At 41.3% G+C, this 27,594-nt stretch overlaps 1 protein-coding gene across 1 annotated transcript in view; it reads right to left on the reverse strand.

Annotated features, from left to right (window-relative positions):
• Positions 1-333: 333 nt before the first annotated feature.
• Positions 334-27,594, reverse strand: part of plekhg2 (pleckstrin homology domain containing, family G (with RhoGef domain) member 2) — a 127,378-nt gene continuing 100,117 nt past the window's right edge. Inside the window, exons 18-22 of the mRNA XM_030152682.1 lie at positions 23,673-23,816; positions 19,197-21,150; positions 17,459-17,831; positions 15,868-16,392; positions 334-3,796 (exon numbers count right to left, since the gene is read on the reverse strand). Of these exons, the coding sequence (XP_030008542.1) occupies positions 1,474-3,796; positions 15,868-16,392; positions 17,459-17,831; positions 19,197-21,150; positions 23,673-23,816 (5,319 nt within the window). The 3' untranslated portion in view covers positions 334-1,473. The remainder of the gene's footprint in view (positions 3,797-15,867; positions 16,393-17,458; positions 17,832-19,196; positions 21,151-23,672; positions 23,817-27,594) is intronic.

Below are 27,594 nucleotides of genomic sequence, written 5' to 3' on the forward strand. Positions count from 1 at the left end.
GTTCCTGACTTGTTGGTGTGCTGTTCTGGACAGTTGTGGGATTGCTAGTATTCTGTCTCGTGCGTTCTGCGATAATGTAGAACTTGGTGTTATTCAGAGAAAAATGCGATACTGTGAAGGAGGACGACGCGACAACTGAAAAAATGGTCTGGATCTTCCAGGTATTGTTGTTTTGTCTAATATGATACAATACAATACGAACAATGGGTTTGTCCGAATCTTCCAGTTCGTAGACATTCGTGAAGGAAGCATGTCTACAATGTCCAGATTTTGTACAAAACCCATCGTTCGTAAGAATCTTTGTGACCTCAATGGCAGTAGCGCTCTTTCCTTGAAAATGACATTTGATCTCAGAAAATGAAAAAAAAAAAAAAAAAACAGGCGTTTTTGGTCGGTTTTTCCATTTCTATCGGTAATAAGTTTCTTTTTTGTTACTAGAAAGAAAAAATGAAAATCTTTAAGACAAAAGTTTTTTAAAATTTGCTTCATCTGTTTTGACACTGAAAAAGAAAAACGCCTTGAAATTCAATTTTAATTCTTGAATTTCAGAACAAAAGTCATTTAATCACTAGTTTTTCTTTTGTGTCTGAAAATAAAATCCAATTAATCGACAGATCCACTGACCCGACACATTTGATTATTTTCAATTTTTAATTTGTGCGTACAATCGACAGAATGAAAAACTGTTTTTTAGGATTTTTGATTTGTACATGAATAATGAAATAATGAGTCATTTTTTCATTTTCCGATTGTGGTTTCTCAGTTGAATATGAAAAGAACCAGAACCACAGAACCAGAACCACAGATTCACATGGACTCAGTGAAATGAGCTCCGGCTCCAGTTTCTTAGAACCTTGGTTCCATCAACATCCTGCATTTCCACAGGTTTTGGATATTAAAGAACATATCATTAACTTTTATCTCAGTAGCCATTATTTTTTGTTCCATTCCATTTTTACAATCGTCACTGCCGAGGTGCGCTGAAGGTTCAGTGGAGGCATACGACGGAACAACACCTTGGTGGTTTTCCTTTAATTTTTCACCAATGTGTACATACGACATTGGAATATTCAAAGCCATTCCATTAACGTCCACTCCAAACCATTAGCCCAGCATGTGTAGATGATTTTTTTTTAAAGTTCTGTAAATAAATGTTCCAGAAGGCGCAAACATCGGATGTGTGTCTGAATGTCAGCGGAGCCAAAAAGTCTCAACAAATCTTTGGGTCAAGTATCCTGTGCTTTCTTGGAGACCGTTGAGCAGATCCTTTTCACCACGTTGGTCTGGTTGAGAAGGCTGGGGTTCCTTCATGGTACGCTGGGGGGGACATCTGCTATATCTACCTAGTGACCACAGTGGAAGGCCTGGACTTGTAGAAACTTTGCATTTTGATGATAATTCAAGAGAACACTTCATGTTCTTGTCTGATCGGGTTATGGAGGGACAAGTCCTCGGTGTGGCTCACAGCCCTTTTCAGTTCTGAGGAAGAGGGGATGGAAGGTGTGACAGTCCGTTGATACTTACTCTCCTGGTCAGTTGCCCCTGACTCGGTGCCCCACCCTGCAGAGTTTGGGTCAGGCTTACTTGGGCTGTGCTGAAGGAGGTTATTCTACCACTTCCAGCAATTTGGAGGTTAACCGTGGTGGCATAGCTGGTCCTTTGGTTCCCGGGTTTGACAGAAGATGACTGGGTGAAGGGAGGCGGTGAAGGTCTTAAGGATAAGGGGGAGGAAACTGGTGCTACAGGAGAGGTTGTGGAGGGACGTTGAACCTTAGGCTGAGGTTTGATTTGGGCTTGGTGATTTTTGTGGAGAGGGGATGTGAAGCTTGAGGAGGAGCCTACTGAACATGCAGGTGAGGGGTTTGGTTCACGGGGAGGATGAGCGACGTAAGCGCAGATGAGCTGGGTACGGCAGGTACCGTCTTCCAGCTCTGGATCTTCCCAGTCTGCCTGACTCTCTGACGGCGCACGTTGGAGGAGGAGGGGGATTTGGGAGACCGACCCGAGAGGACAAGGTGCAGATGTGACGATGCTGGAAGTAGCGCTAGCATCAGGGCTGTCAAATCCTTTATATTTGTTCGAAAGCTCTCGGACATCCGGCCAAGGGACACTAGTGAAATGCTGCCCACCGAGGCTGCCCTTCCCTGAGGTAAGCCTGCCTGGTGAACTTGGAGACTGACGCCCAGCTCGGGGGCTGAGGCAGGATGGTGAGGCACAGTACGAGGACCACCCATTCCTTGGACTGGGTGGACCAGATCCCTGGTGGTCAAATAGTCCTTGACCACTTGCATTAAGATCAAGGGACCTGCGGCTGCTCTCTGCCCAGGAGCGGCGCAGTCCACTAGGATTGCTCCGGGCTGGACTTGGGGGTCTGTCTGCCAGATTGGTGGAGAAAGACCTACGGAGGGTTTGGGAGGACGTTTGGGACGCAGCAGAGCAGGACAGTGTAGGGGAGGAAGCTCTGGAACTACGCATAGATGAAGAGAAAGTGGGAAAAGAGGCATGGTGAAAAGTGGGTGAGGTTAACGAGGGAGAAAAAGGCGAAGAGGTGGTTAACCTTGGATTTCTGGGCTGAGGTGCTGCTACATTATTGGCCCAAACGTTGACTGAAACGCCAATAGGAGGTGGGGACAGAATCTGAGGGCTCATGTATGAGGACTGGACAGCAGCTGCACTTGTTGAAGAAGCCCTGGGTAAGTCCAAAGTGAGGCCTAGTGGATTATGGGAACTTCCTACTCGTGTTCTCCGGGGATGGGGAGGTTTGTTTGCCATGGGCGAGGCGTAATTATGCTGTGGAGGGGGGGAACATAGGCGGGAAAACGAGACAGGCGTTGTGGAGAGGGTCGGAGACTGAACTCTTGAGCTGGGTTCGGATGCAGAGAAGGGTCGAGCAACACGATTGTGCGATCCTGACCACAGAGGATCACAGGTCTGCTGCATGACGGTGCCGTTGGCATCACCGTTAGCGAACCAAGCCCTGTTGCTGCCGGCGCTGTTAACGCTACAGCTGCTCATGCTGTTGTTGTTGTTGGTATTCGCTGAGGGTTCCACGGGGGAGTACGGGTATGAGTTGAGGGGCTGACAGTGCACCGTAGATGGGGAAAGAGAGTGATGAGGCCCCGACGATGGTGAAGAGGAAGACCACAGAAACGACGGTGGACACTTTGGATGTTGGTGTCTATCTTTAGCGGTCGTGGTGGAACTCTGCTGCAGGTGTTTGGGCGAAGGGGAGCACCGTTTAGGCAGAGAGGGCAGTAAGGGAGGGGTGCAAGACGGACTTTGGTTTACATTTGCAAGGGGTGGAGCTTTCTTTTTCGCCATACTCTGACTGATAGACTGGCTGATGCAGGAAGCAGCTAAAGATCTAGAGAACGCAGAGGTGATGGGTGATGAGCACGGGGAAGAACGAAGGGAAGCAGAAGGTGTAGGGGAGGATGGAGGAGGTGCTCTGACAGACGGACACCGTGACGACAAAGATGAGGGACCAGGGGAAGCTCTAACGAACGGAGGCTCTCTGGAGACTTCTGGGGTGGGAGAGGATGACGGAGCGACCATAAAAGGCGAGGAGCATGGTGTTGTTCGGACAGAGGTGGGAAGGGTGGAGGAGGCGGAGAATGCTCTAATGGGAGAGGGCGAACGGTGGCGGAGGCTGGGTCTGAACGCTGAGGGGGTTGGGTTTAGGTCGGGGTCCTCCACCAGGCTGGACGTCTGCAAGGAAGGTCTGTAAGAAGAGCCCAAAGAGAGGCCGAAGCTGTCCAGACCGGTGGGGGATGGTGACGCCATCTGGTCTGCCTCCCTGGAGTTAACGAAGAAAAACATACTCAATTAAAAAAGAAACTTTTCAAATTTTCAGGTCAAATCTGTTCATTTGCTTCGACTTCCCTTGATTAATGAGATATACAACTGAATCTTCTACATGTCCACATTACATGTCTATAAGAGGCTCTGATCCCCACTTCTAGACACTGGTGACCTTAAGGTTGACCCCTTAAGGTCAAAGATCATGGTACCAAATAAAAGTCTATATATTTATTTATTTATTTTATTTAACCAGGAAGTCCCATAGAGATTAGGAAACTCTTTTGCAAGGGAGACCTGTCCAAGGTAACAGTTCAAACAACATAAAACACATACACGTAGGGAATTGTACTTTGGTATCACTGAATGAATCTGAATCAATCAATTAATACTGAATTGAATCAAATCGCAATTAATCAATTCAGAACCTTATGAATCGAAATCGAATTGATCAAAGAAACTGGCCATGATACCCAGCCCTAGTGGTATAGCATTAGATCCTGTTGGGATCAAATAAAAATGTGTTTAGTATTTGTGCAGATTTCTGGTGTAATTCGATTCTTACAGGAAAGAATTTTTAAAAAAGAAACAAACAAAAAATGGCCTTTTTAACAGTATCATGATATGTCGTGATATATTGTATCGTGATCCTGGTATTGTGATTTGTATCGTATCTCCAGATTCTTGCCGAAACAAAGCCCTGCCTAACAGCTGTTTAAATAATAAAAGCTGATGCAATGATGTGACATAATGTTAATAAATTGACATAAACATTAACCTTCCAGTGTTCAGGTGAGTGGATTATGCACAGGTCAGTATTATTTTTTCACATTTTTTTTTAAAACTAGGTTAGAATTCCAAAGTTGTTCATTTGTGTCTGATTGTTTAAATTCTGATCCATCCACTAAAACCATCCCATAATAAGCAGTGTTAAATTCCAAAACTAACACCCTTCTACCAAGTGACAGGAAAAAAAAAAATTACAAGTTAAATATAGAATAATTGGGAAAAAAAGATGTTAGGGTTTTTTTCTTTTTGCATCAAAAATATGGTTTGTTTACATTATAAAGATGACATTTAAAGGGTGAAAAATATGACAGCTGAGTATTTGTTATTTTTATTTAAGGCTAAAGTTGATGAAAAAAAAAAAAAAATCTAAATAAGTTAAAAACTGTATGAATAAATTTGGACATTGTGATGGTGCTGTGGAGATTCTGTATTTTAGGTGTTTAAAGGACCCATAGGTGGACTAACAAAGGGTTAAAATACAGCTGAAATAAAAAAAAAACTCCTAAATGAAAGTTGGCCCTCTCATCTGTTTTTGCCTTTATATGGTGTTTTTTTAAGTATTCTTTGAGCGTAGAAACACGTTAATTACAGAAAACCGACCGATGAATCAGAGTAACTGAACGGTTGCTGAAGCGTTGGTGAAAACATGCCTTTGGAACTGCTCAGAAACTGATGTTGGTAGAAACTCTGCTTTATTTTCATTACGCAGCTGTGTTTTAGTAACACATGACCATGGGAGAATTAAAACAAAGCTTAAATAAGGGTCAGACTGATGGAAAGTCAGCTGCTATAAACAAACAACTGTGATTCTTGGACCTTACAAGGAGATTTCAGTCCTAGATGACATTTGTACAGCCCACCAGGTTTTATGATGGAATAAGGCACTTTCACAGACATCATTAAGTCATTTAGAAGAAAGGAAGATAACATTTTACAACTGATGTCAATCTGCACTTTAACATCTCTCATTTACCAACGGGACCTTTAGCCTGGTTGGACCTGTGGACCTTCTCGAAAAAAGTTAATTTACATTCTGAAAAGGTTTACATCCACAAACTATTCTTTCAAAAGATGTGAATAACATGAACAAACTGAAAAATAAGTATAATTTAACAATATTCTGCCTCAGTTTATCATTTACACATGTACATTACAACGTACAGATCACAGTGGATCTATACACACACAAAACATTTAGTAACAGACAATATAGTTAAAATTGTACTGACTTCTCTTAGGACATTTCAGCTAATTCACTTTTTTTTTGCAAAATTATACTTTGTTTTAGTGTAAATTCATGAAAATATTTACATTTACAAAGAGAAACATTTGAAGTTGACATTATTTACAGTCAGGTCCATAACTATTGGGACATCGACAAAATTCTCATCTTTTTGGCTCTAAACACCACCACAAAGGATTTGAAATGAAATGAACAAGACTGCAGACTTTCAGCTTTAATTTGACACTATTTACATCCAAATCAGGTGAACGGTGAAGGAATTACAACAGTGCGTTTATGTGCCTCCCACTTTTTAAGGGATCAAAAGTAATGGGACAAATGAACAATCATAAATCAAACTTTCACTTTTTAATACTTTGTTGCAAATCCTTCACAGTCAATTACAGTCTAAAGTCTGAAATGCATAGACATGACCAGACGCTAGGTTTCATCCCTGGTGATGCTCTGCCAGGCCTCTACTGCAACTGTCTTCAGTTCCTGCTTGTTCTTGGGGCATTTTCCCTTCAGTTTGGTCTTCACCAAGTGAAATGCACGCTCAGTTGGATTCAGGTCAGGTGATTGACTTGGCCATTGCATAACATTCCACTTCTTTGCCTTAAAAAACTCTTTGGTTGCTTTCGCAGTATGCTTTGGGTCATTGTCCATCTGCACTGTGAAGCGTTGCCCAATGAGTTCTGAAGCATTTGGCTGAATATGAGCAGATAATATTGCCCAAAGCACTTCAGAATTCATCCTGCTGCTTTTGTCAGCAGTCACATCATCAGTGAATACAAGGGAACCAGTTCCACTGGCAGCCGTACATGCCCATCCCCTGACACCACCACCACCATGCTTCACTGATGAGCTGGTATGTTTTGGATCATAGCAGTTCCTTTCCTGCTCCACACTCTTCTCTTCCCATCACTCTGGTACAAGTAGATCTTTGTCTCATCTGTCCATAGGATGTTCCAGAACTGTAAAGGCTTTTTTGGATGTTATTTGCTAAACTCTACTCTGGCCTTCCTGTTTTTGAGGCTCACCAGTGGTTTCCATCTTGTGGTGAAGCCTCTGTATTCACTCTGGTGAAGTCTTCTGTTGATTGTTGCCTTTGACACACATACATCTACCTCCTGGACAGTGTTCTTGATCTGGCTAACTGTTGTGAAGGGGTTTTTCTTCACCAGGGAAAGAACTCTTTGGTCATCCGCTGCAGTTGTTTTACATGGTCTTCTGGGTCTTTTGGCATTATTTAGTTCATCGGTGCATTCTTTTTTTTAAAGAATGTTCCAAACAGTTGACTTGGCCACAGCTGATGTTTTTGCTATCTCTCTGATAGGTTTGTTTAGATTTGTCAGCCTAATGATGGCTTCCTTCACTGATAGTCACAGCTCTTTGGATCTTATATTGAGAGTTGACAGGAACAGATTCCAAATGCAAATAGCACACTTGAATGAACTCTAGACCTTTTATCTGTTCCTTGTAAATGGGATAATGAGGGAAGAACACACACACCTGGCCATGGAACAGCTGAGCAGCCAACTGTCCCATTACTTTTGGTCCCTTAAAAAGTGGGAGGCACATATACAAACTGTTGTAATTCCTACACCATTCACCTGATTTGGATGTAAATACTGTCAAATGAAAGCTGAAAGTCTGCAGTTAAAACACATCTTGCGTGTTTCATTTCAAATCCACTGTGGTGGTGTTTGGAGCCAAAAAGTTTAGAATGGCGTCAATGTCCCAAAAGTTATGGACCTGACTGTACATGTTATTGTGATAGTATTTGACTGGTCCTGCCCACTTGAGATTGAATTGGTCTGAATGTGGAACCTGAACTAAAAGGATTGTTAATATTTTAGTGTAATTTTTGCATTTCACAAATTCATCCCAAGGGTCGGACTGGATCCTTTGGCGGGCCGGATTTGGCCGGGACGCATGTTTGACACCTGTGGTCTAGAACATGTAAATGGTTCCAGATATCAGTCTAGTTCCTACTGTGCACTGATAGAAGTCAGATATGTGCGTTTGTGTGAAACTGGTCCTAAAAAAGAGGACAGAGGGTTAAACATTCAAACCAGATGGAGACGAATGTTCTGAAGCAGGTTTGGAAAAACTTTGGGTCTAATTTAAAAATAAATACTCACTGAGATAAAAGAGAAACTATTTTTCAGATAAAACACATTTTTATATTATTTTTAGATTATATTTAATCCATAAATCCACATGTAGCACAGACAAAAGGACACAAAAATTACACACTACTATTTTTTCAAATATCTGTCGCCATCACTGAGCTTAATAAGAAATAGTGACATTGCACTTTATTAACTTATTTTAGTTATTTATTCTATTTCTTTGCTCTGTTGATTATTATTGTGAGTTCTAATTTTTAAATTTTATGTTCTTATCCTGGTTTTTATCCCAGACTGTTTTTATCTTCTCTGGGTTTTTATTGTGTTTTATTGCATCTTGTTTTTATTTATTTGATCCTATTTACTTATTTTATTCTTTCAGAGCAGGAGTATAATGTTTTTTGCATTTCTCTGAGGTCATCATTAGCTCCATCCTGGGGTAAATTCGTCTACATTTACCTTTTATTACTGGGTCTAAAAAGCTGGAAAAGTGACAGATACTAAAATAAACCCAGTTTTATGGACAGACCCAAATATGGACTTGGACTGAATGAGTTGAGTTCTCCTCCAGTAAAAGTACCACCCACTTCTATTGGGAGATTGAGCTCCTCCATCTAGGGATGGGTACCGTTCACATTTAAACCGATATGGTACCGATACTCCGTTTCTGGTAACTGGTACCGATATACAACGGTACCAGTTTTGTCAACAAAAAATAGTAAAAACTTCTGAATTCTGAATATTTATTTCTCAACATCACAAGTGAAATAACATTTGGTCGGTACCAATAAAAGTACCAAATTCGGTACCCATCTGTACCTGCACCAAGACCACAGGATTCTAACAGACAGAACGTGACGACCTCACAAATTCAACTGTTGATGTGTCATGAGCATTCGTCGTCCTCCACCACCCTTACATATTCTTCTTGGTAGTTCTTCTTGGTTCAACTGGACTTGTTTCACTCTTTTGAAAACATTTCATCTCTCATCCAAGAGACTTCTTCTTCAGTTGTGGAGTCCGTTCATGTTCTCCTACCAGTCGTGGGGTGTCCGTCCCACAATGCTTCATAACATTTCTGTGTAGGTTCTCATTTCCCAGGCCACTGTTCTTCTTCCAAGACACTTCTTCAGTTTCTTCAATGAGAGACTAAATGTTTTCGGAAGAGCTAAACCAGTCCAGCTGAACCTGGAAGAACTGCCAAGAAGAACCATGAGCTGGACCACTGGGAACCTCTGCACCCATCTCCAGAGGTTACAGCTGACATGAACAGCTGACAGACTGGAGCTGCCAGGGGACGACTGGACCACATCATTACTTCTTTCCCACGAAAAAGGAGTCAGTCTAAATCATTATCATATTCTGGAGCTGCCTGAAAACTCATATCTTTTTTTTTTTTTTTTTTTAACCATCTGTTTATTGGTTTTTGTTATTTTTTTTAACATAAAAAAAAAGAACATAGTACCGACATATGATACATAAGTCCATTACAGACAAACAACAAACGGAACAAATCCCCCCCTCCCCTGGCACACGTCCCCTCAGATCACAGGAAAAATAAAAAATAAACAAATAAATAAACAGTAAATAAAATACAAAATAGAAGTACAAAATTTCCACTTTAAATATTACAGGAAAAAAAAAAAAAAAAAAAAAAAAAAGTACATCAAGATACTCAGTCAAGAGAAACATGACAGATTGCACTGTTCACATAGGTCAGAAAAGGAGTCCATGTCTTTTCGAAAGTGTTGGAGGCACCAGCCAAAGTCAAACGAATTTTTTCCAGTTTGAGAAAATAAAGTACTTCCTTGATCCATTTTGAGAAGGTTGGAGGAGATGAGGATTTCCACTTTAACAATATAAGCCTCCTGGCCAGTAAAGATGTAAATGCAATCATGTCTTTGTTAGCAGAGGTACATTTAAACGGAGTAGGTACAACACCAAACAAAACAGTAAAAACATTAGGAACAATTTTCTTTCCTGTTACCATTGACAAAACATCAAAAATTTCCGACCAGAATGTATTTAAAGATGAGCAACCCCAGAACATATGAGTGTAATCAGCTGTTGCCTGTTGACATCTATCACATAAAGGAGACACTGTACCATAGATTTTTGCCAGCCGAGCTTTGGTGTAATGAGTACGATGCAAAATCCTACATTGAGTGAACCCATGTTTAGCACAAATTGATGACCTGTGCACCCTTCTTAGGATCTCGTCCCACATACCATCTGAAATCGTCTCTCCCAAATCTACCTCCCATATATTTTTAAGGGCACTAGAGGAGCCTGATCGGAGATTATGAATTTTAGAATGGATGACAGAAATTGCTCCTTTCAGAGACGACAGAGGCTCCAAAAAGATATCTAAATCTGAATCATTAGGAAGGGCAGGAAAACCTGGGAAACAAAGTACGAACAAAATTACGAGCTTGGAGATATCTAAAAAAATGATCATTTGGGAGTGAAAACTTTTCAACTAGTTGTTGGAAAGAAGCAAAAGCAGAGTTTATATATAAATCCTTTAATGATTTTATACCCAAACCAGCCCAAATCAAAAAGGTACTATCCATTAAAGATGGAAGAAACATAGGATTGGCTGCTAGTGGAGCTCTAAAAGAAAAGGCTTGTAGGCCAAAATAGCGTCTGAACTGGACCCAGATTTTAAGACTGGAGGCCACAATCACATTTCCAGTAAATTTGGAGTAAGAAGAAATCAGAGGTGAGTACAATAAGGCTTTCAATGCTACCGGATCAGCAGAATTTGCCTCCACCACCAACCATGAAGGGGGAGCTTCAGTGTCCTCATATTGAACCCAATAGTTCAAGTTTCTGATGTTTGTTGCCCAATAATAGTATAGCAAGTTGGGTAACGCCATGCCTCCCAGAGCCTTGGGTCTCTGTAAAATCTGACGTCGCAATCTAGGAGTCCTTTTATTCCAAACAAAATCCAAAATAAGACTATCAACCTTACGAAAAAAAGAGAGAGGAAGAGGAATTGGTATACACTGGAATAAATATAGAAAGCGCGGAAAAACGTTCATTCTGACCGTGTTAATCTTAGCAGCAACAGAGAGATTAAGGATGGACCATCGCTCAAAATCATGTTCAATTTGTGCAAGCAAACTATGAAAATTTTTATTGTAGAGATTAACCATAGAATCAGCCACATGTACCCCAAGATAGACAAAGCCAGACTTTGAGATCTTGAATGGCAGATCTTCAAGTGAGCATGTTTTAGCTAGTTTATTAACTGGAAATATCTCACTTTTACTGAGATTCAGTTTATATCCTGAAATCTTGCTAAATTCATCTAAGACTGAAAGTGCTGTAGGAATGGAACGTGATAAATCGGACAAAAGTAACAGCAAATCATCCGCATATAAAGCAACTTTTAACTCTACTCCATATCTAGTTATGCCACAGAGATCCGGATGTGATCGTAAAGCAATGGACAAAGGCTCCATTACTAAGGCAAACAGGAGAGGGCTTAGTGGGCAGCCTTGTCTGGTAGAGCGGTATAGACAAAAATAATGGGAATTTGTACTATTTGTCCTGACAGAGGCCTGAGGTGAAGCATATAATAATTTAACCCAGGAAATGAAATTTACCCCAAATCCAAATTTCTCTAAAACAAAAAATAAGTAATCCCATTCTACTCTATCGAACGCCTTTTCAGCATCTAGAGCTATCAAGGCCTCTGAGGGAGCAGTTGGAGAAGGATTATAGACCACATTAAATACTCTCCTAAGATTGAAGAAAGAGTGCCTATTACGAATAAAACCGGTCTGGTCTGACGATATGATGGAGGGAAGGATGCCTTCCAAGCGTCTAGCAAGCAACTTTGACAACAATTTGAAATCTGCATTCAGCAAGCTAATAGGGCGATAAGAGCCACATAACAAAGGGTTTTTATTTTTCTTTAAGAGCAGTGAGATGCAAGCCTGATTTAACGATTGAGGAAGGATTCCACAATCTAAAGCCTCAATAAACATATCTAACATGTACGGGGCTAACTGTTTCCAAAAGGTTTTATAAAACTCGGAAGGAAATCCGTCTGGACCAGGGCTCTTACCACTTTGTAATGATTTAACTGTCGCCTCAAGTTCGATTGCAGTAATTGGACGCTCCAGTTCCCCAGCCACACCCTGATCTAAAGAGGGGATGTTTAAATTATCAAAAAAAGAGGTCAGATCTGCAGGAACATGAGAGTGGTCAGATGAATATAGTGATTTATAGAATTCCATAAAAGTTTTATTAATCTCCAGTGGATCTGATGTAATACCTGAACCTGTTTCAATCTGTGGGATTAACTGGGATGAGGATATCTGACGCAGTTGATGAGCCAGTAGTTTACTAGTTTTGTCTCCCTGTTCGTAGAACTTAGACCTAGACTGAAGTAGAAGCTCGGTAGTGTAATGTGACATAACAAGATCATATTCAGCTTGCAAGGACATTCGCTCCTTATAAGTGTCTGGAAGTTTTGAGGTCGCGTAAGTAGCATCCAAAACGGCTATGCGCTGAGATAACTTAATCAATTTGTCCTTCCTGAGCTTCTTCTGATGAGCTTTATAAGAAATAATCTCTCCCCTTATAAACGCTTTCATCGTTTCCCACAACACAGAAGCAGTCACACCAGGCGTATTATTAACCTGAAAGAAAAAGTCTAGCTGTTTTGACACAAAATCAACAAAATCCTTATCAAGTAGTAAGTGTGTATCAAGACGCCAGGGTGGCCGTGTATTACTAAGCCTCTGAAAATAAATATTCATTGAGACCGCAGCATGATCAGACAGTACAATTGGGTCATATGCACAATCAGAAATAGATGTAAGCAGTTTTTTGTCCACCATGAAAAAATCAATGCGGGTGAAAGAGTGGTGTACATGTGAAAAAAAAGAAAATTTCTTTATGCCAGGATTAAAAAAACGCCAAGGGTCAACCATATTGAATTCTTCCATAAAAGATAAAACTACTTTTGCAGATTTAGATCGGGCAATTGGAGATGTCGAAGAACGGTCTAAGCAAGGATCCATCCAGCAGTTAAAGTCACCACCCAGGATTAAGCTATATGAAGACAAATCCGGCAGCATTGAAAAAACCTGTCTAAAGAAACATTCATCATCCCAATTGGGTGCGTACACATTAACTAAAGCAACTTTTGTATCAAAAATGTGCCCCATGACGATAACAAATCTACCAGTAGGATCCGAGATCGTTTTAACATGGACAAAGGGAATGGCTTTATGCAAGAGAATAGCAACGCCTCTTGATCTACTGGAAAAGGAAGACAGATATACTTGTCCGACCCAGCCTCTTTTCAGTCTGGGACTATCTATATTTCTCAAGTGAGTTTCCTGTAAATAAATTATATGAGCATCAAGATGCCGTAAATAGTGTAAAACCTTACTTCGTTTGATTGGGTTATTTAAACCATTGCAATTCAAGCTAACAAATTTAATATTACCACCTATGCCAAGTGGTGACCTGTTAAGTTGGGCCATCATAAACTAGAAACTTTAATATATAAAATAATACCTTCAAATGAGAAAAACCTGCAAAATGTGAGACGTGTGCCAACCCTCCCCCCAAATGAACCAAACAGAACAACTTCTCTAATTTGAAACAAAATATACCCCTCCACCCCCACCCCTAGCAGAAGCAACCTTAAAACGGTGCGTGCTCTTTCCACCCACAACAAAACATCCATCGTCACTTGTAGCTCAACCATACTACCTAACGTGACACCGAGGGATGTGTAAATACCTGTCCTACCCACAAAGAAAAATATCACTGTATATAATTATGTATGAAACAACACAAAGAGGTGCTCTAAGTCTGGATTAAGCCACATACATATAGTCATAATGTTATTAATAATAATAATAATACAATCAGCACCTGTTTACCGTACAAAAGGTCATCATTACCTATGTTCTTGACAGAACTAATACAGTACCAAAGACTGTAAACAAAATATAAGCTAGAGCTCAGTACTCAGTAAAGCCTATGGACTCAATAGATGAATATCCAACTGAAATCAAGTCTTTTTAAGTCTCTTGCTTACAAACTCCAAAGCCTGGTCCGGATCATCAAACCTGTGCGTGTGGCCGTCTGACATGGTGATGTGAAGGGTGGCTGGGTACCGGAGACCGAACTTCACGTTGTTACAGGTGTGAAGCTCCTTCTTTACCTTAATAAAGGCGGCTCTCCGTCTGGCCACAGTCGGCGTGAAGTCTGGAAATATGTACACCCGTTTCCCGTTATACAGCAAGGGAGAAGCTTCTCCAGCGCGGCGTAGAATCCCATTCCTGACTTGGAACTGGGTTATCCTGATGACCATGGGTCGCGGCGGTTCACCCTCTTTCGGTTTAGCACGGAGTGTACGGTGGGCCCTATCCACCCCTGGTTTAGCCTCGAGATTCAACAGGTGAAGCAAAAGATCTGCCATAAACTCCGTCGGGCGGGGACCCTCGCATCCCTCGGGCAGACCCACTAGTCGAATGTTATTCCATCTGGAGCGAGCCTCCAAATCTTCACATTTCTCATTCAAAGATTTAACCGTAGCAGAGAGCTCAGTTATTTTAGCTTCCATGCTAGTGAGCTGATCACTGTGCTCGCTAGCTGAGCGCTCCAGGTCCGAAATAGTCCCACCTTGTACAGCAAGTTTGGCATCTAATGGCTCCAGCGCGGTCGCTATTTCTTTTTTCACGGATTCTGTTATTATTGACTCGAATTTAGTAACAATTTCAGTACGTAGATCATCCATCATACTCTTAATGCTACGCAACATGTCCGCGTTAGCATCGGGCTCTGGTGAAGACTCAGGGGCTGAGGTTTGACACTGTGATTTGCCGCGGCTAAACTTAGCCAGTTCATTCCTCGCCCTTAAATTCGCCATTCTTAGATTACAGTCCAAAACAGGAAGAGTTTAACGAAAACCAGACAGGCACTCAACAAAAATGAGCGGTGGGTTATCGAAAGCACTTAAGAAATATATAATATCCTCACATTCCCTCGGAGCTACCGCTAAACACGTTTCACATGGTCCGCGCTCACCGGAAGTCCCCCGAAAACTCATATCTTTTTGGCGAGAAATTCAGAAGTGTTTGGAAACGGTTTTTCAAATCACTATCCTATTTGATGCTTGACAATGTACTTGGGGGTTGGAGCGCTGAATGTTTGATCTAAAGCAGATGAATATCTAATGACATTAGTACTGGTTGGAGGGAAAACGGCCCTGACTAAGACCTGGTTCCAACCAGATGCTCCAACATTAGATGACTGATTTAAAACTGTATATGACATTTACATGATGGAAAGACTGACACTGTCTATATAAATACAAACACAAAGATTTTTGAGACTGTGTGTAAAATGGATCGGATCCATGAGCCTCAGGAGACCAGATCTGCTTGAGTTTACTCTCTTGTGAAAAATTACATTTACTGGATTATCATGTGGATAGTGTTGTGAGTGAATTTTTAGGGATGACTGCTCTTTTGTTCAGTAAAGTATAAACCTGTTTGACATGTAATGAAAAACCTAAGGCAAAGCAATAGATGAAAGATCAGAGCTGTTGAAACAGGTTTGTTTTTTGTTTTGTATCAGAGCGATGTTTGTAACATGACTTGAATTCTGGACTAATTATGACCTCCCTAATAAAAAAAAAGAGAAGAAAAGAAAAAGGAGCCAATCCAACAGGCCTCAGTGTCAGTGTGATCTGACTGATATGCCTCCTCCATTGGTGACTCATGTTGGAATAAAACTCCAAAGTGAAACTCATTAACATAGTAGAAGCATCTCACTACATGACTAAGGGCATTTTCACACAGCGTACTCCAGTCCTGACCCTAACCCTGACCCTAACCCACACACAATCAATAATAATAATGAATTTTGCTGACGGTATGAGTGTGTACCTACCTCTGGTATCTGTGGCTGACGTCGCAGGTGTTGGCAGTGTGAAGGTCTAGAGGCCTCTGGCTGGTGAACGTTGGCAGACGGTCCACAGACGCCACTGACGGAGGCCGAGGTGGGATTCGAACCGGCGACCGTTCACCTGCTTCATCCTCTCTTGGGTTGCCGACTGGGCTCTCTGTCACTGAGCAGTTAGGGTCAAAGGTTGTGGGTGGAAGTTGTTCTGTAGGTATCTGGGTTTGCCTGGGGCATCCGGATTCCCAGAGGGGTGTGTCTGCACCTCCGTCAGCTGGGGGTGGGGCTTCTTTGTAGTCCTCTGGAAAAGCCTGGCTCTGTGTGGGAACCATCATCGATAGCTCTCCAGGGACATCGACATCTTCAAGCTTGTTCTTCTGTTCAGATCTGGGATGTGGATTCTGAACAGTCCGGTCCCGTTCCTGTCCGTCTTCCTGTCCATCTTTGGGAATGTCCAAACACTGATTTAACTCAGTGATGATGTTTTCAGATGCGGAGTCATGGATCAGCTTGGACCTGCAAAAAAACAGGAAGAGAAAAAGATGTAATGTGTTGGATTCATAGACGCAGACAATGCTAACATGATCAAAGCCTGAGGGAAAATGAGCAGAAGGAGCCGAAAGAAACAGAACAAACCATTACTAGACTCTGACGCCGTTCTGTCACAAACTACATTTCCATGAGAAACATGTCACCCAGTGTATTGACGAGAGTCAGTGATGCCACATATTCATATAGTTTTTGCTAATTTAGCTAATTTCAGGACATAATTTCTGTTGCTAAAGGAAATGACCATGAGCTGTAGCTAAATATCACATTTAACCTTTAAATGATTAGCATTAGCAAGGAGCCCAAGGAAACAGACTTTTCTGGATTTTAACATTGTTAACATTTGATGTATTCTAACAACATGTCAAGAAAATATTACAATAGTCCCCTGTATCCCTGTCTGTCACTGTCTGTTCTATGTGGATCAGAACCAGTTGAATGTGTGAGGTTCTCAGGTTCTGTTCTCTGTTCCAGTCCTGGTTCTGTTCTCTGTTCCAGTTCTGTGGTCTGGATGCACATCAATCTAACTATAGAAGTGGGCTGGACTTTGACTGGAGGAGAACTCGACTCATCCAATCAAAGTCCATATATGACTTCTATCAGTGATCAATAGGAACGAGACTGATATCTGGAACCATTTACATGTTCTAAACCATCAGCATATGGACCAGCAGAAGGAAAGGAACAATTGGAATATTTGAAAATATTCATAAAAATTTCAAAAATCTAAATTTCTCAAAACTGTGAACAAACTTATGGACATTGTCCCAAGGAAAATTAAATTTACATATAAATATACTTACAAAATCTGAATTAAATCTGACCAGCAGTTTCATCTGAGACGATGTTCGAAGAACTTGTTAATGAATTTGACAAAGACGAAGACGCTGTCGGACGCAGCATCTCCACAATAACTCATGGCCAATTGACTGGTGAGATAAAAGAACTAAAGAACTATCCAAAACTTTAATAACCCTGCGGTACGTTTCCAGTAGAACATTAAAGTTATTTCTTCGTCTGTTTCTAGCATCACCTTTTCTTCAGATAAACCTCGCTGGTGTCGTTCATGACGTGGTCTTCCAGGGCCGTGGTGGGCATCAGGGGGGTCTCAGCAGACCACCAGACCAGGGCCACGTCAGCAGAGGTTTGTCCGGTGGTAAAGCTCCCGTCCTGGGGGGTGACGCTGGACGACAGAGGATGATGATGATGATGTTCCTCAGAAGTGGTGGAGGTCTGAGCGCCATCAGCTGACCTGGACTCCTTGTCTTTGTTCAGGGCACTGATGAAGTCCCGCGGCCTGGACAGGGTGAATCTGTTCGTCTGGACTGGACAAGACGGCATCTGCTGTTCGCTGATGGTCACATGACCAGAGGGGCGGGGCTCACTGATGACCGTCACCTGGGAGTCTAGAAGGAGAAAAGGTGAATAAGATGAGGGGGGCATCATGTTTTTCTGCACCACAAGTCAAAGTTTCAAGTGTTACATATAGATCTGCAGCTACGGATTATTTTGGTTATCAATTATTTACTTCAATTCAATGAAACAATAATTTGAATAAGTGGAAAAAAAAGTAGTAAAAATATGAAATGGACGTGTGAAAATGACAAACAACTTGTCCTTCATTCCAGAACCTGAAACAACAACTATAAAAAGTATAAAAAAAGAAAAGAAACAATAGATGAGGCTTATGCTGTCGGGGGCTGACACAAGGGCATATCCCCCAAGTGCCCCCAATCCTCTGCCCCCCCCCCCCCCAAACCATTTGGAAAAAACACGGCCCCTGGTGTCTAAATATGACATCATGTAAACTCAAGTTATTGACATGAAGAAATAGAACTGTTAGACAGTGGACCTGAGGTCAGTCTGAGCTCCATGGACCTGATAGTGTCAGAAGAATGAACCCATTGAACCCTAAACTCCACTTGGTGACTGAAACTGACTCCTATGTGAACTCTGGATGGAAGAACATGGGCATTTGGAAGAACAGCAATATGAACCACATTTGATCCCAAACGGCCGATTATTGATTATTTATGTCCAAAAAAAAAAAAAAAAGATGTTTAACTACAGCGCTCCCATGTGGATGACTGATAATACTGATAGAAGCTGAATCCATAAAGTTCTTCCACTAAGGGTCCACCATGTTGGCCACATTATATCTGCGTAACCACATTTTACTGCTGTCTGGTGGAGTCGTGTGTCGGCCTCAGGTCATTCAGTGGAAAATGAAGTCCCTACAGCCCTGCAATGGCCCCTCCAGCCTCTGGAGTACCCCAAGACTCCATTCTGGGCCCAGTTTTTTTTTTTTTATCTTATATATATTGTTAGCCTAATAGCATAATTGCCAAAGTCCTATTTTTCACCAAATTGTTATATCTGCGTAACTTTACTCTCCTAACACTGCCAATTCCTTTTGTATAATTGATTATGTCCTGAAAAAGTATACTTTAAGCTATTGTGCTATGTCGCTAATATGGTAACCAGAGCAATCAGGCATAATTTCAATATCAGCAGATCAGGACTTCCACGGTAACTGCTGGCTTTTTAGTCTTTTTTGAAGCTGAAAATCTATAAAGCTTTAGAATTTTTTTGCCTATTCAAATAATCGTTTAATTGAATCAAAAGAAAATGATCCATAGATTAATTAATTACAAAAATAATCATTAGCTGCAGCTCTAGTTAAGTCGTTCATAACTGAAGTTTGGACTTTTCTGTTACAGCATTTATAAACAAATATTCTATGTACAGAAGAGGAGGTTTCACTAAAGTACCGTTTATCAGGCTCTCTGCTGTCTTCACCCTCTTCTCATTCAGGATCCTTTGGTCCTCCTGGATCCTCTGGTCCTCTTGGATCCTTGGGTCCTCCTGTATCCTTTGGTCCTCCTGGATCCTTTGGTCTTCTTGGATCCTTGGGTCTTCCTGGATCCTTTGGTCCTCTTGGACCCTTTTGTCCTCCTGGACCCTTTTGTCCTCCTGGATTTTTTCATCTTCTGGAATCCTTTGGTCTTCCGTGATCTTTTGGTCGTCCTGGTTCCTTCGGTCTTCTATGATCCTTTGGTCCTCCTGGATCCTTCGGTCTTCTGTGATCCTTCGGTCCTCCTGGATCCTTCGGTCTTCCATGATCGTTTGGTCCTCCTTGATACTTCGGTCTTCTGTGATCCTTTGGTCCTCCTGGATCGTGGCTTGAGTTTGACACTTGCTGTAAGTCTTCATTTGACTCCACATTTGGTTTTTGGTTTGGATCTGCCTAGTTTCTGTTTTAGTTATTGTCTGGTTCTGAACCTTTCCCTCAGTTTGGGTTGGATGGGTGTCGTGCTTCACTGGTTTGTCAGGCTCTGTTCTGTATGTGGTTTGACTCCGTGTTTCTGATTCTTTGTGGATCAGGGTTTTTGTTTGGGTCTGTGATAAGAATCCTGACAGTCTTGCAGCGCCCCAGGTTTGGTTGAGGACGGTCCGTTTATGGTGCAGGGGGGCCTTCATGGCACCGGCCTTGACACTGTACATTTTGGCTAGTGTTTGGACTTTATTCAGTATTCGCTCAGAGTTCTCCATCAGTACTGGGTCCACCGCTGGGCTGGCCTCAAATAAACCAATACCGGCTACATCTGATGCCATGCCCTCAAACAACGCCCGGTTGGCAGTGACGATCCTGGAGTGACGGGACCAGCGACCGACTTTTATCTGACTGGGAAGAGCTTCCACGTCATTTTTGGTGACGTCTCTGTGTTTGGTTCTCATCCAGGTGGAGTCCATTTTGGTTCCAGGTTTTTGTCCTGCAGGTGCAGAGGCTTGTGTGTGGTTCTCATGTGGTTCTGGATGGTTTGGTCCATACCCGTTTGTCCCTGACAAACCTTTGGCCTCATCAGTTTTCTGCACCGTTCTGTCCTCTCCGACCATTTTCCCGTTGTTTTCGGTTTTGCCCCGAGTCTTGCTCTGTTCTCCATCAGGCTCAGTCGACTCTGGCTGGACTTCACTCTGTTTCTGTGGAGCACTTTCTTCATCTCCTTCAGAACTGAGGTGGCTTTTTGGTCCATCAGCTTCTGCTTCAGTTGAAAGACTCAGACCCGCAAGAGATCCAGATTTGATGTCTGGACCGGGGCCTTGATTGGTTGTTGGATCAGTCGATTCACTCTCCGGTTGCCCACCCACACTGAAGCGTGACACCGACTCCTTCACCAAACCTGACGGGATTTGTGAGAAGCTGCTCCTCCTCCTTGGCGTCCCTCCTCCACCTTCCTCCTCCTCCTCCTCCTCCTCCTCTCCTTCGTCCTTCTCGGCCTCAGCTGCTGCCTCGTAGTAACTCCTGATCTTTTCGATGATCTTCTTGTCCCGTTTGCTGAGGTGGGATCCTCTTTTTAGATGATGGGAGGCATCTTTATCTAAATTCACTTCCTGGTTTAAGTCGTTTTCACCCTCAGCAGAGACAGAGATCTCCTCCACTTCATCTTTTATTTCTTCCTCTGTCTCTTTTTCAGCCCCTTCTTCTTGTGTCTCTCCATCCCCCTCTTCTTTTCCAACTTCTGCAATTTCTTGCTCTTCCATCGTCGTCTTGTTTTCCGGACCGTTTTCCTCTGCAGAGCCATCAGTCTTGTTCTCACCCTCTATGACCTCTCTGTCCTCCTGTTGCATTGTGGGTACTGGGCTGGGGGGGGAAGCAGTGGGGAGCAGTGGACAGGTGAAGTTCGGAGGCGGAGGCACATCTTTGGACTGATCCAGAATCTGCTCCTGTAACGGAAAAAGGTGAACATTTACTGATCTGCTCACAAATCTACAGCGATTCAGAGAACATTTTCATTTACAGCCTTTTATTGCCAGTATTTTCCATATATATTTTCAGTATAATTTTGTGTTATCATTTTTATATCAAGTCTGTCATGTGGACTTTGAGAATCTGCTGCTCAACTGATTTTCATTGTTCCTGTAACAGTGACAATAAAGATTTATTCATGGGTCAAAATGACCGAAGTCTGATTTGATCATTTAAAAAGACAAATAAACCCATCTTGGTTCCACCTGTTTAACGCTACTTTAGATGATTTTTTTCTTAAAAAAGACAAATAAAGACAGTACAAGAATAAATAAGTGGCATAAAGAAAAAGCTACAATTGACTATTTGCTCACTCTGGGCATGATTTACAAAGATCGCAAATAACGGGCGCAGATTTGCTTGCGTGTGCTATTGAGTTTCATGTCACAGGTGATCAGCTCAGATTTCCTGCACTGATGACAACAGGTCAAAGTCCAATTGAGATGAGGACTTTGCGTGTGCTACTGGCTGTCGTCATGGAGACAGTCCGCTGTACAAACTGCTCTGGGATACAGCTGCACTAATGGAACAGTGACTGGAATCCAGACGTCAAATGTACCGTAGGAGGAGTTTAGTCCTAGAAGGTACTGATGAATCCTTCTGTGAATAGACTCAAATCATCCTCTAGTTCAGTGGTTCTCAACCTTTTCTGGCTCCTGACAAATTTCTGTCAACCCCAGACATTCAAAATGAAGACTTTTTTTTGCTAAAATTAATTTGTTTTTGATCATGTAATAGTTTGCTATACTATGCTGCAAATAAACGTTAATTTTAGAGGACATTAAGTCTATATAATGTATATTATTGTGGACAGAGGCAGAAAAGCCAGGTGTAGATTACTGCACAAAGGGAGAATTGGATTTTCCTTGGTTAGGATATGTACAGTCAGTCCAGCTTGGATTTACAAGGCTGACAATTAATACTGAACAAACAAGAACTCAAACTATGAATTATGAAAGAGCTGCAGCATCTGAAACTGACCACAATGAACATTTAACAGATAAACAGAACCACAGTGCTGCAGTTTCACAACCACAGTTTGTCTGATATGGACTGGGATTGGCTCTGTCAACTCTACAAAGATTTTTTTATAAGTAAATTGTTTTTGTTTTGTTTTTTTTTATCAATTACTAGAAATTTCAGGTGACCCCATTTGAATTCCAGGCGACCCTCCCGACCCCAAGGTTGAAAACATTGCTCTAGTTCATCTAGAAGTTCTCCAATGGCATTGTGGGTAGGACATACGTCTGTATTGTTTGTTCTTGGGTCATTCCATAAATGTTGCTGTGATCAGAACAGATTGGTTCTGTGCGTTGCCTTTGGTTGGGCCTAAGCCCCGCCTTCACGCCACAGACGTGATAAATATAGACGCAGAATCAGCCACCGCAACCAGTTTCAGGTTTGGTCCATCACATTTGGAGCGCTAAATGGAGCTGTGTATCGGCAAAAATCTGGCGATACGATACAAATTACAACACTAGGATCATGATACAGTATATCACGGTATATCATGATACTGTTAAAAAGGCAATTTTTTGTTTCTTTGTTTTTTTTAAATGATTATTTCCTGGAAGAATTGAATTACACCAGAAATCTGCACAAATACTAAACACATTTTTATTTGATCCCAACAGGATCTAATGCTATATCACCAAATGTTCCTGTGTTCAAACTGAAATTCTGTTTTACAGACATTACAGTTTAAGATCCTGTTCAAATGTTCATATTGTATTTGTTCAGAACTAACATCAGAACAGTATTTTAGTTGAATCCCAATAAAGGAACTACCATTATTTAATAAAAGGGTGTTAAATAATGATAAATAAATTATAAACAAAAAAGAAAAACAAAAAACAAAAATTAACCTCCACAATATCTGCATTTGAATAAATACCTAAAAATATTGATACGGTTCTTGTTAATATCGATACAGTATTGTGAAATGAAATATCGCGATATATTGCAGAACCAATACTTTCTTACAGCCCTATAAATAATCATTTGCATCTACTCCCAATTATTTTTCTCGTTCTGGCAGAAACGCCCATATTTCATATTCATCGAGACAAACACAATAAATGGGTTGGAGGGGTTATTTTGACCATTTCAGAGACACAACCCTGGGTGCATCCTGTTAGTAGATAAACTTTAATGTGTTTTTGCGTGAACAGTCAAGTTTGTGCACATTTTTACATGAGCAAACCTTTAGCAAATCAGGTCCTGTGTATTTAACCCTCTGGTATCTGGGTGAACACATTATACACACTGTGCACTTCAGTCTAACAGCAGCCTAATGGATGAAGGCGTTCAACAGTTTTGTGGATCGGGCCAGATTTCTGGGATTGATGGTCAGTAAGAGTTGATTTCCAGGTGACTTTGGAATAAACTAAGCTCCTGTAGATGGACCAGTATCTGAGGTTTACAGAACAGGGTCACGTACCGGGGTTCTGACTGAGGTTTCAGAGTAGATAGTGGATAGTCCTTCTCTGGCTCGGCTCTGGTTGATGAACTCCAGGATCTCCTCTGTGATGGACAGTGTGGGAGGAGGACTCAGAGGCAGCTCCTCCTCCTCCTGGTCTTCCTCCTCAATACAACAGAGGACAACAGACGACTCTCACATTTGGAATTCCACACTTTCACAAACATTTGGCAGGGATCATCATCAGAGACAAATGAAAACTAAGAAACTAAAAAGGAGCAGCAGAAAACCTTTGATGTCAAACTGAAATCAGCTCAAGAATAAAATATGTGACCTCTGATAGACAATAGTTTGCGAAATATTTTACAGCTTCTATGAGGGTTTTTGTTTTAAAATATGAGAAGTGAAAATAAAACGTCATTCACCGTGTACAGTCTAAAGCAGGGCTCTCAAACTCATGCTCTTTCAGGTTCCACATTCAGCCCGATTTGATCTGCAGTAAAATAATAACAGAATAACCTGTAGTAAATAATCACAACACCAAATTTTTGTCTTTTAGTGGAAAAAACCCCCCATTAATTTCTGAAAATACTGATTTTTATAAACTATCTGAACAAAAAAGATTTTAATAACCTGAAAAAACTGAAACTTCCTAAGAAAAATAAGTGCAATTTTAACAATATTCTGCCGCAACTTATCATTTTTATATGTGCATTATGGATCAGATCTACAAAGACACTAAACACTGAGCAACAGGCAGAAAATAGGTCAAATTGGGCTGAATTTTCTTTACATTTTACAATTTACATTTCAGGTTGTTCAAATTTGTTCAGGTTATTCACATTTTATTGTTACAGGATAGTTTGTAAATATTTTCATAACTGAATGTTATTTTTTTGCACTAAAACAAAGACAACAATTTGAAGCTGTCATTATTTACAGACATAATGTAATGTTTTTTGTTTTTTCTTGGGGGGGGGGGGGGGGGTTCCACATCAAACCCAGAAGAAAATCTAGAGTCATTCTTTTTTGTCAGTTATTCTGCTGTTATTATTTGACTGTAGATCATATTGGTCTGTATGTGGAACCGGAACTAAAATGAGTTCCACAGCCTTGACTGTGGAATTTTTACACTTTGTAAATTCGTTCCAGGGGTCGGATTGGAACCTTTGGCGGGACGCATTTAGCCCCTGGGACGCATGTTTGAGACCCCTGGTGTAAAGGCTGTTACCTACTCTGACAAACGATCCAGGAACAACTTTGTTCTCCTGCAGCGTCCGACAACTACTGCATGATTGGTCAGAAAATTAAAGTGGGCGTGGAAAAGCGGAGGATCTCCCGGGATTTTGGCAAAGCTTAAGACTGCACAAAACAACAAGTGCAGAAATCCACTCAATCTGTCTCATTAGCCTCTTTTCCATTGACCCTCAAATTGCATGAATATAACTTGCCCGTAAAAATTTGCCTAATGGAAAAACAACAATTTCGTCAAAACTCTTGTTACCTCTGCCACGAGGTATTGTGATCGCTTTGCTTTGTGTGTTTGCGTGCATGTTTGTTTGTTTGTTAGCAAGATAACTCAAAAAGTTATGGACGGATTTTCATGAAATTTTCAGGAAACGTTGATACCGGCACAAAGAAGAAAAGAAATGATTAAATTATGGTGGTGATCAGGGGTGGTGGGGGGGCACGGGGCCCACTGATCTGCCTTGGCGGAGGTCTGCGCTGTCCGAGTGCTTTTCTTGTTTTTTAATGAAAAGTTTTTGTGCTTGCGAGAGGGTTTTTTTTTTTTTTTTGGCTGTAGCCAAATTGGTATATCACACAAAACTGTAATGGAAAGACCGTTTTACATCACTAGAGTCATGTTGTGACAGTTTGAGCTTGAAGCTTTTATTTTTCCTTATTACTGATAGTTAACAAGACAATGTGGACAGAAAAAAACTACAACACATAAAGGGAAAATCAAACAAATAAATAAACAAACCAAACACAACAACAACGACAACATCATATTACAATGAAAAAGATCATAAATGTAAAGAGCAACTAAACAATATAGCTTGGTTAGGGGGCGATAGGGAAAAGGGGAAGAGAGGGGGTGTGAATGAAAGTGAGAAAGAGAGAGGGGGGAGTGAGGGTGAAAATAATACTGTAATTGTTGTAATAACACAAAAATATGCAATAATAATAATACCAGTAGTCTAATTTGCTAGTATTATTGTGGTGGTGGTAGCGGCGGAGGCAGCCACAATACAATCTAAATTAATATGACCATGGGGGGGGGGCACAGAGCTCAAGGAGGGGAGGACACCATCAACCCCCCACACAACCCCCAGTCCCCCCAGCAGTACAGCCACAGCCCAAGGACCAGACCAGCCATGGCCAGTCAAAGGGTACTCCTCCTACCCCCTTTTTCTTTTCTTTTCTTTGTTTTTTTGTTGAATATAGACCTCGTCCACTCCACAGCTGGACCACTCTCAGACCATTTAGGAGACAGTCTGTCCACTGTGGAGTGACCATTTTTACTTTTTCTTATATAAGAGATAGGGGTGGATGTGATCAAGCCAGCTTCCTCCCACTGCCCTCACCAAAGACCGTGCCCATACCACCAGGGGGCCGAGGGTCGGGAGAGGCAGATGCCCCCCCCCCCCCCCCCCCCCCCCCCAGGCCCACACTGCCCGGCTCCAGCCCCCCCCCGCAACTTTATTACTACCCAGACTTGAGTTTGAAGCTTTTATTTATTTTGTATTATTTTTGTTAAGGGGTGCCAGCCAAGTCTTTCTCCTGGCATTTAAGATGTAAAGTCAGTTTGTTGGTTTTATTCAGTCTTTTGTATATGCTTGAGTTTTTGTTTTTGGTTATTTAATTTTGTCTGTTCGTTGTACCTCACACCACACAAAGAATTCAAGTCTAAATTCAACAAAAAACCTACACATTAAATGACAGAAAAAGAAATCACACATTTAAACCAACTAAAATTCAAAACCATGTATTGAACGATTAATGCAAAAACACACAAATCCCCACAACCCACCCCAAAATCCAAACTCAAAAAAATCCACCAACCAAGCAAATTCCAACACAAAATTTCCACTCTGGTTTTATATCAGTCTTTTAGAAGAAAAAAGAAAAAAAAAAAGTTAAGAACGGAAAAATTAAATGTCATTAAATGTCAGTAGCAGCACTATCATATTTTCTGGAGTTGTCCAGCGATCAAACCATTCGGGGAACAGCTGTGTGAACATTTAAATAACATTTACTGAAAAAAATCCTTCTAAACATGAAGCCCTGTATTTAGGAGATATTTCACGTGAGGACTGGACTCTGAAAGATAAAAAACTGTTGTTAATGCTTTTGGCAGCGAATAAAAAGACTGAGTAAAAAATGGTTAAAGTCTGAAGCACCCACAACAAAAGAATGGATGGACATCGAACAGGACATTTACATTCTGGAGAAGTTCACATTTTGTTTTAAGGGTCAGAAGGAATTTTTTTCACTATTTGGTCCAAATGGACAAACTATATTACATCTGTAATGGATGTGAAGTGAATACATCAGTGATGTGAATACATTTATATGATACAGTTTTGTATTAATTGCTTTTCCACATCAACAAATTAGAAAAAAAAAAAAAAAGTCAGTAGCAGCACTTTGTTCCAGTCAGACTAATGACAACGACAATAAAGCACATTTACAAAAGGAACTAACAACTGGAATGGAATTATTAAGTACTCGTATCGGTACTCTATATCGGGAAGTACTCAAATGGAAGTACTGGTACCTGTACTTGGTCTGGAATAAAGTGTTACCAGTGCATCCCTAATAGAGAGCGTACTGACCACTCTGAGTGGAAATTCCTACAGAAAGAGGTGAGGACAGCAGAGAAAATTATCGCGTTCAGACCTCTTCCTATCCAGGACACGGCCAAAAAACACTGTCTGAC

This window comes from Sphaeramia orbicularis, chromosome 13 (genome assembly GCF_902148855.1).
Source record: "Sphaeramia orbicularis chromosome 13, fSphaOr1.1, whole genome shotgun sequence".
Classification (NCBI taxonomy): domain Eukaryota; kingdom Metazoa; phylum Chordata; class Actinopteri; order Kurtiformes; family Apogonidae; genus Sphaeramia; species Sphaeramia orbicularis.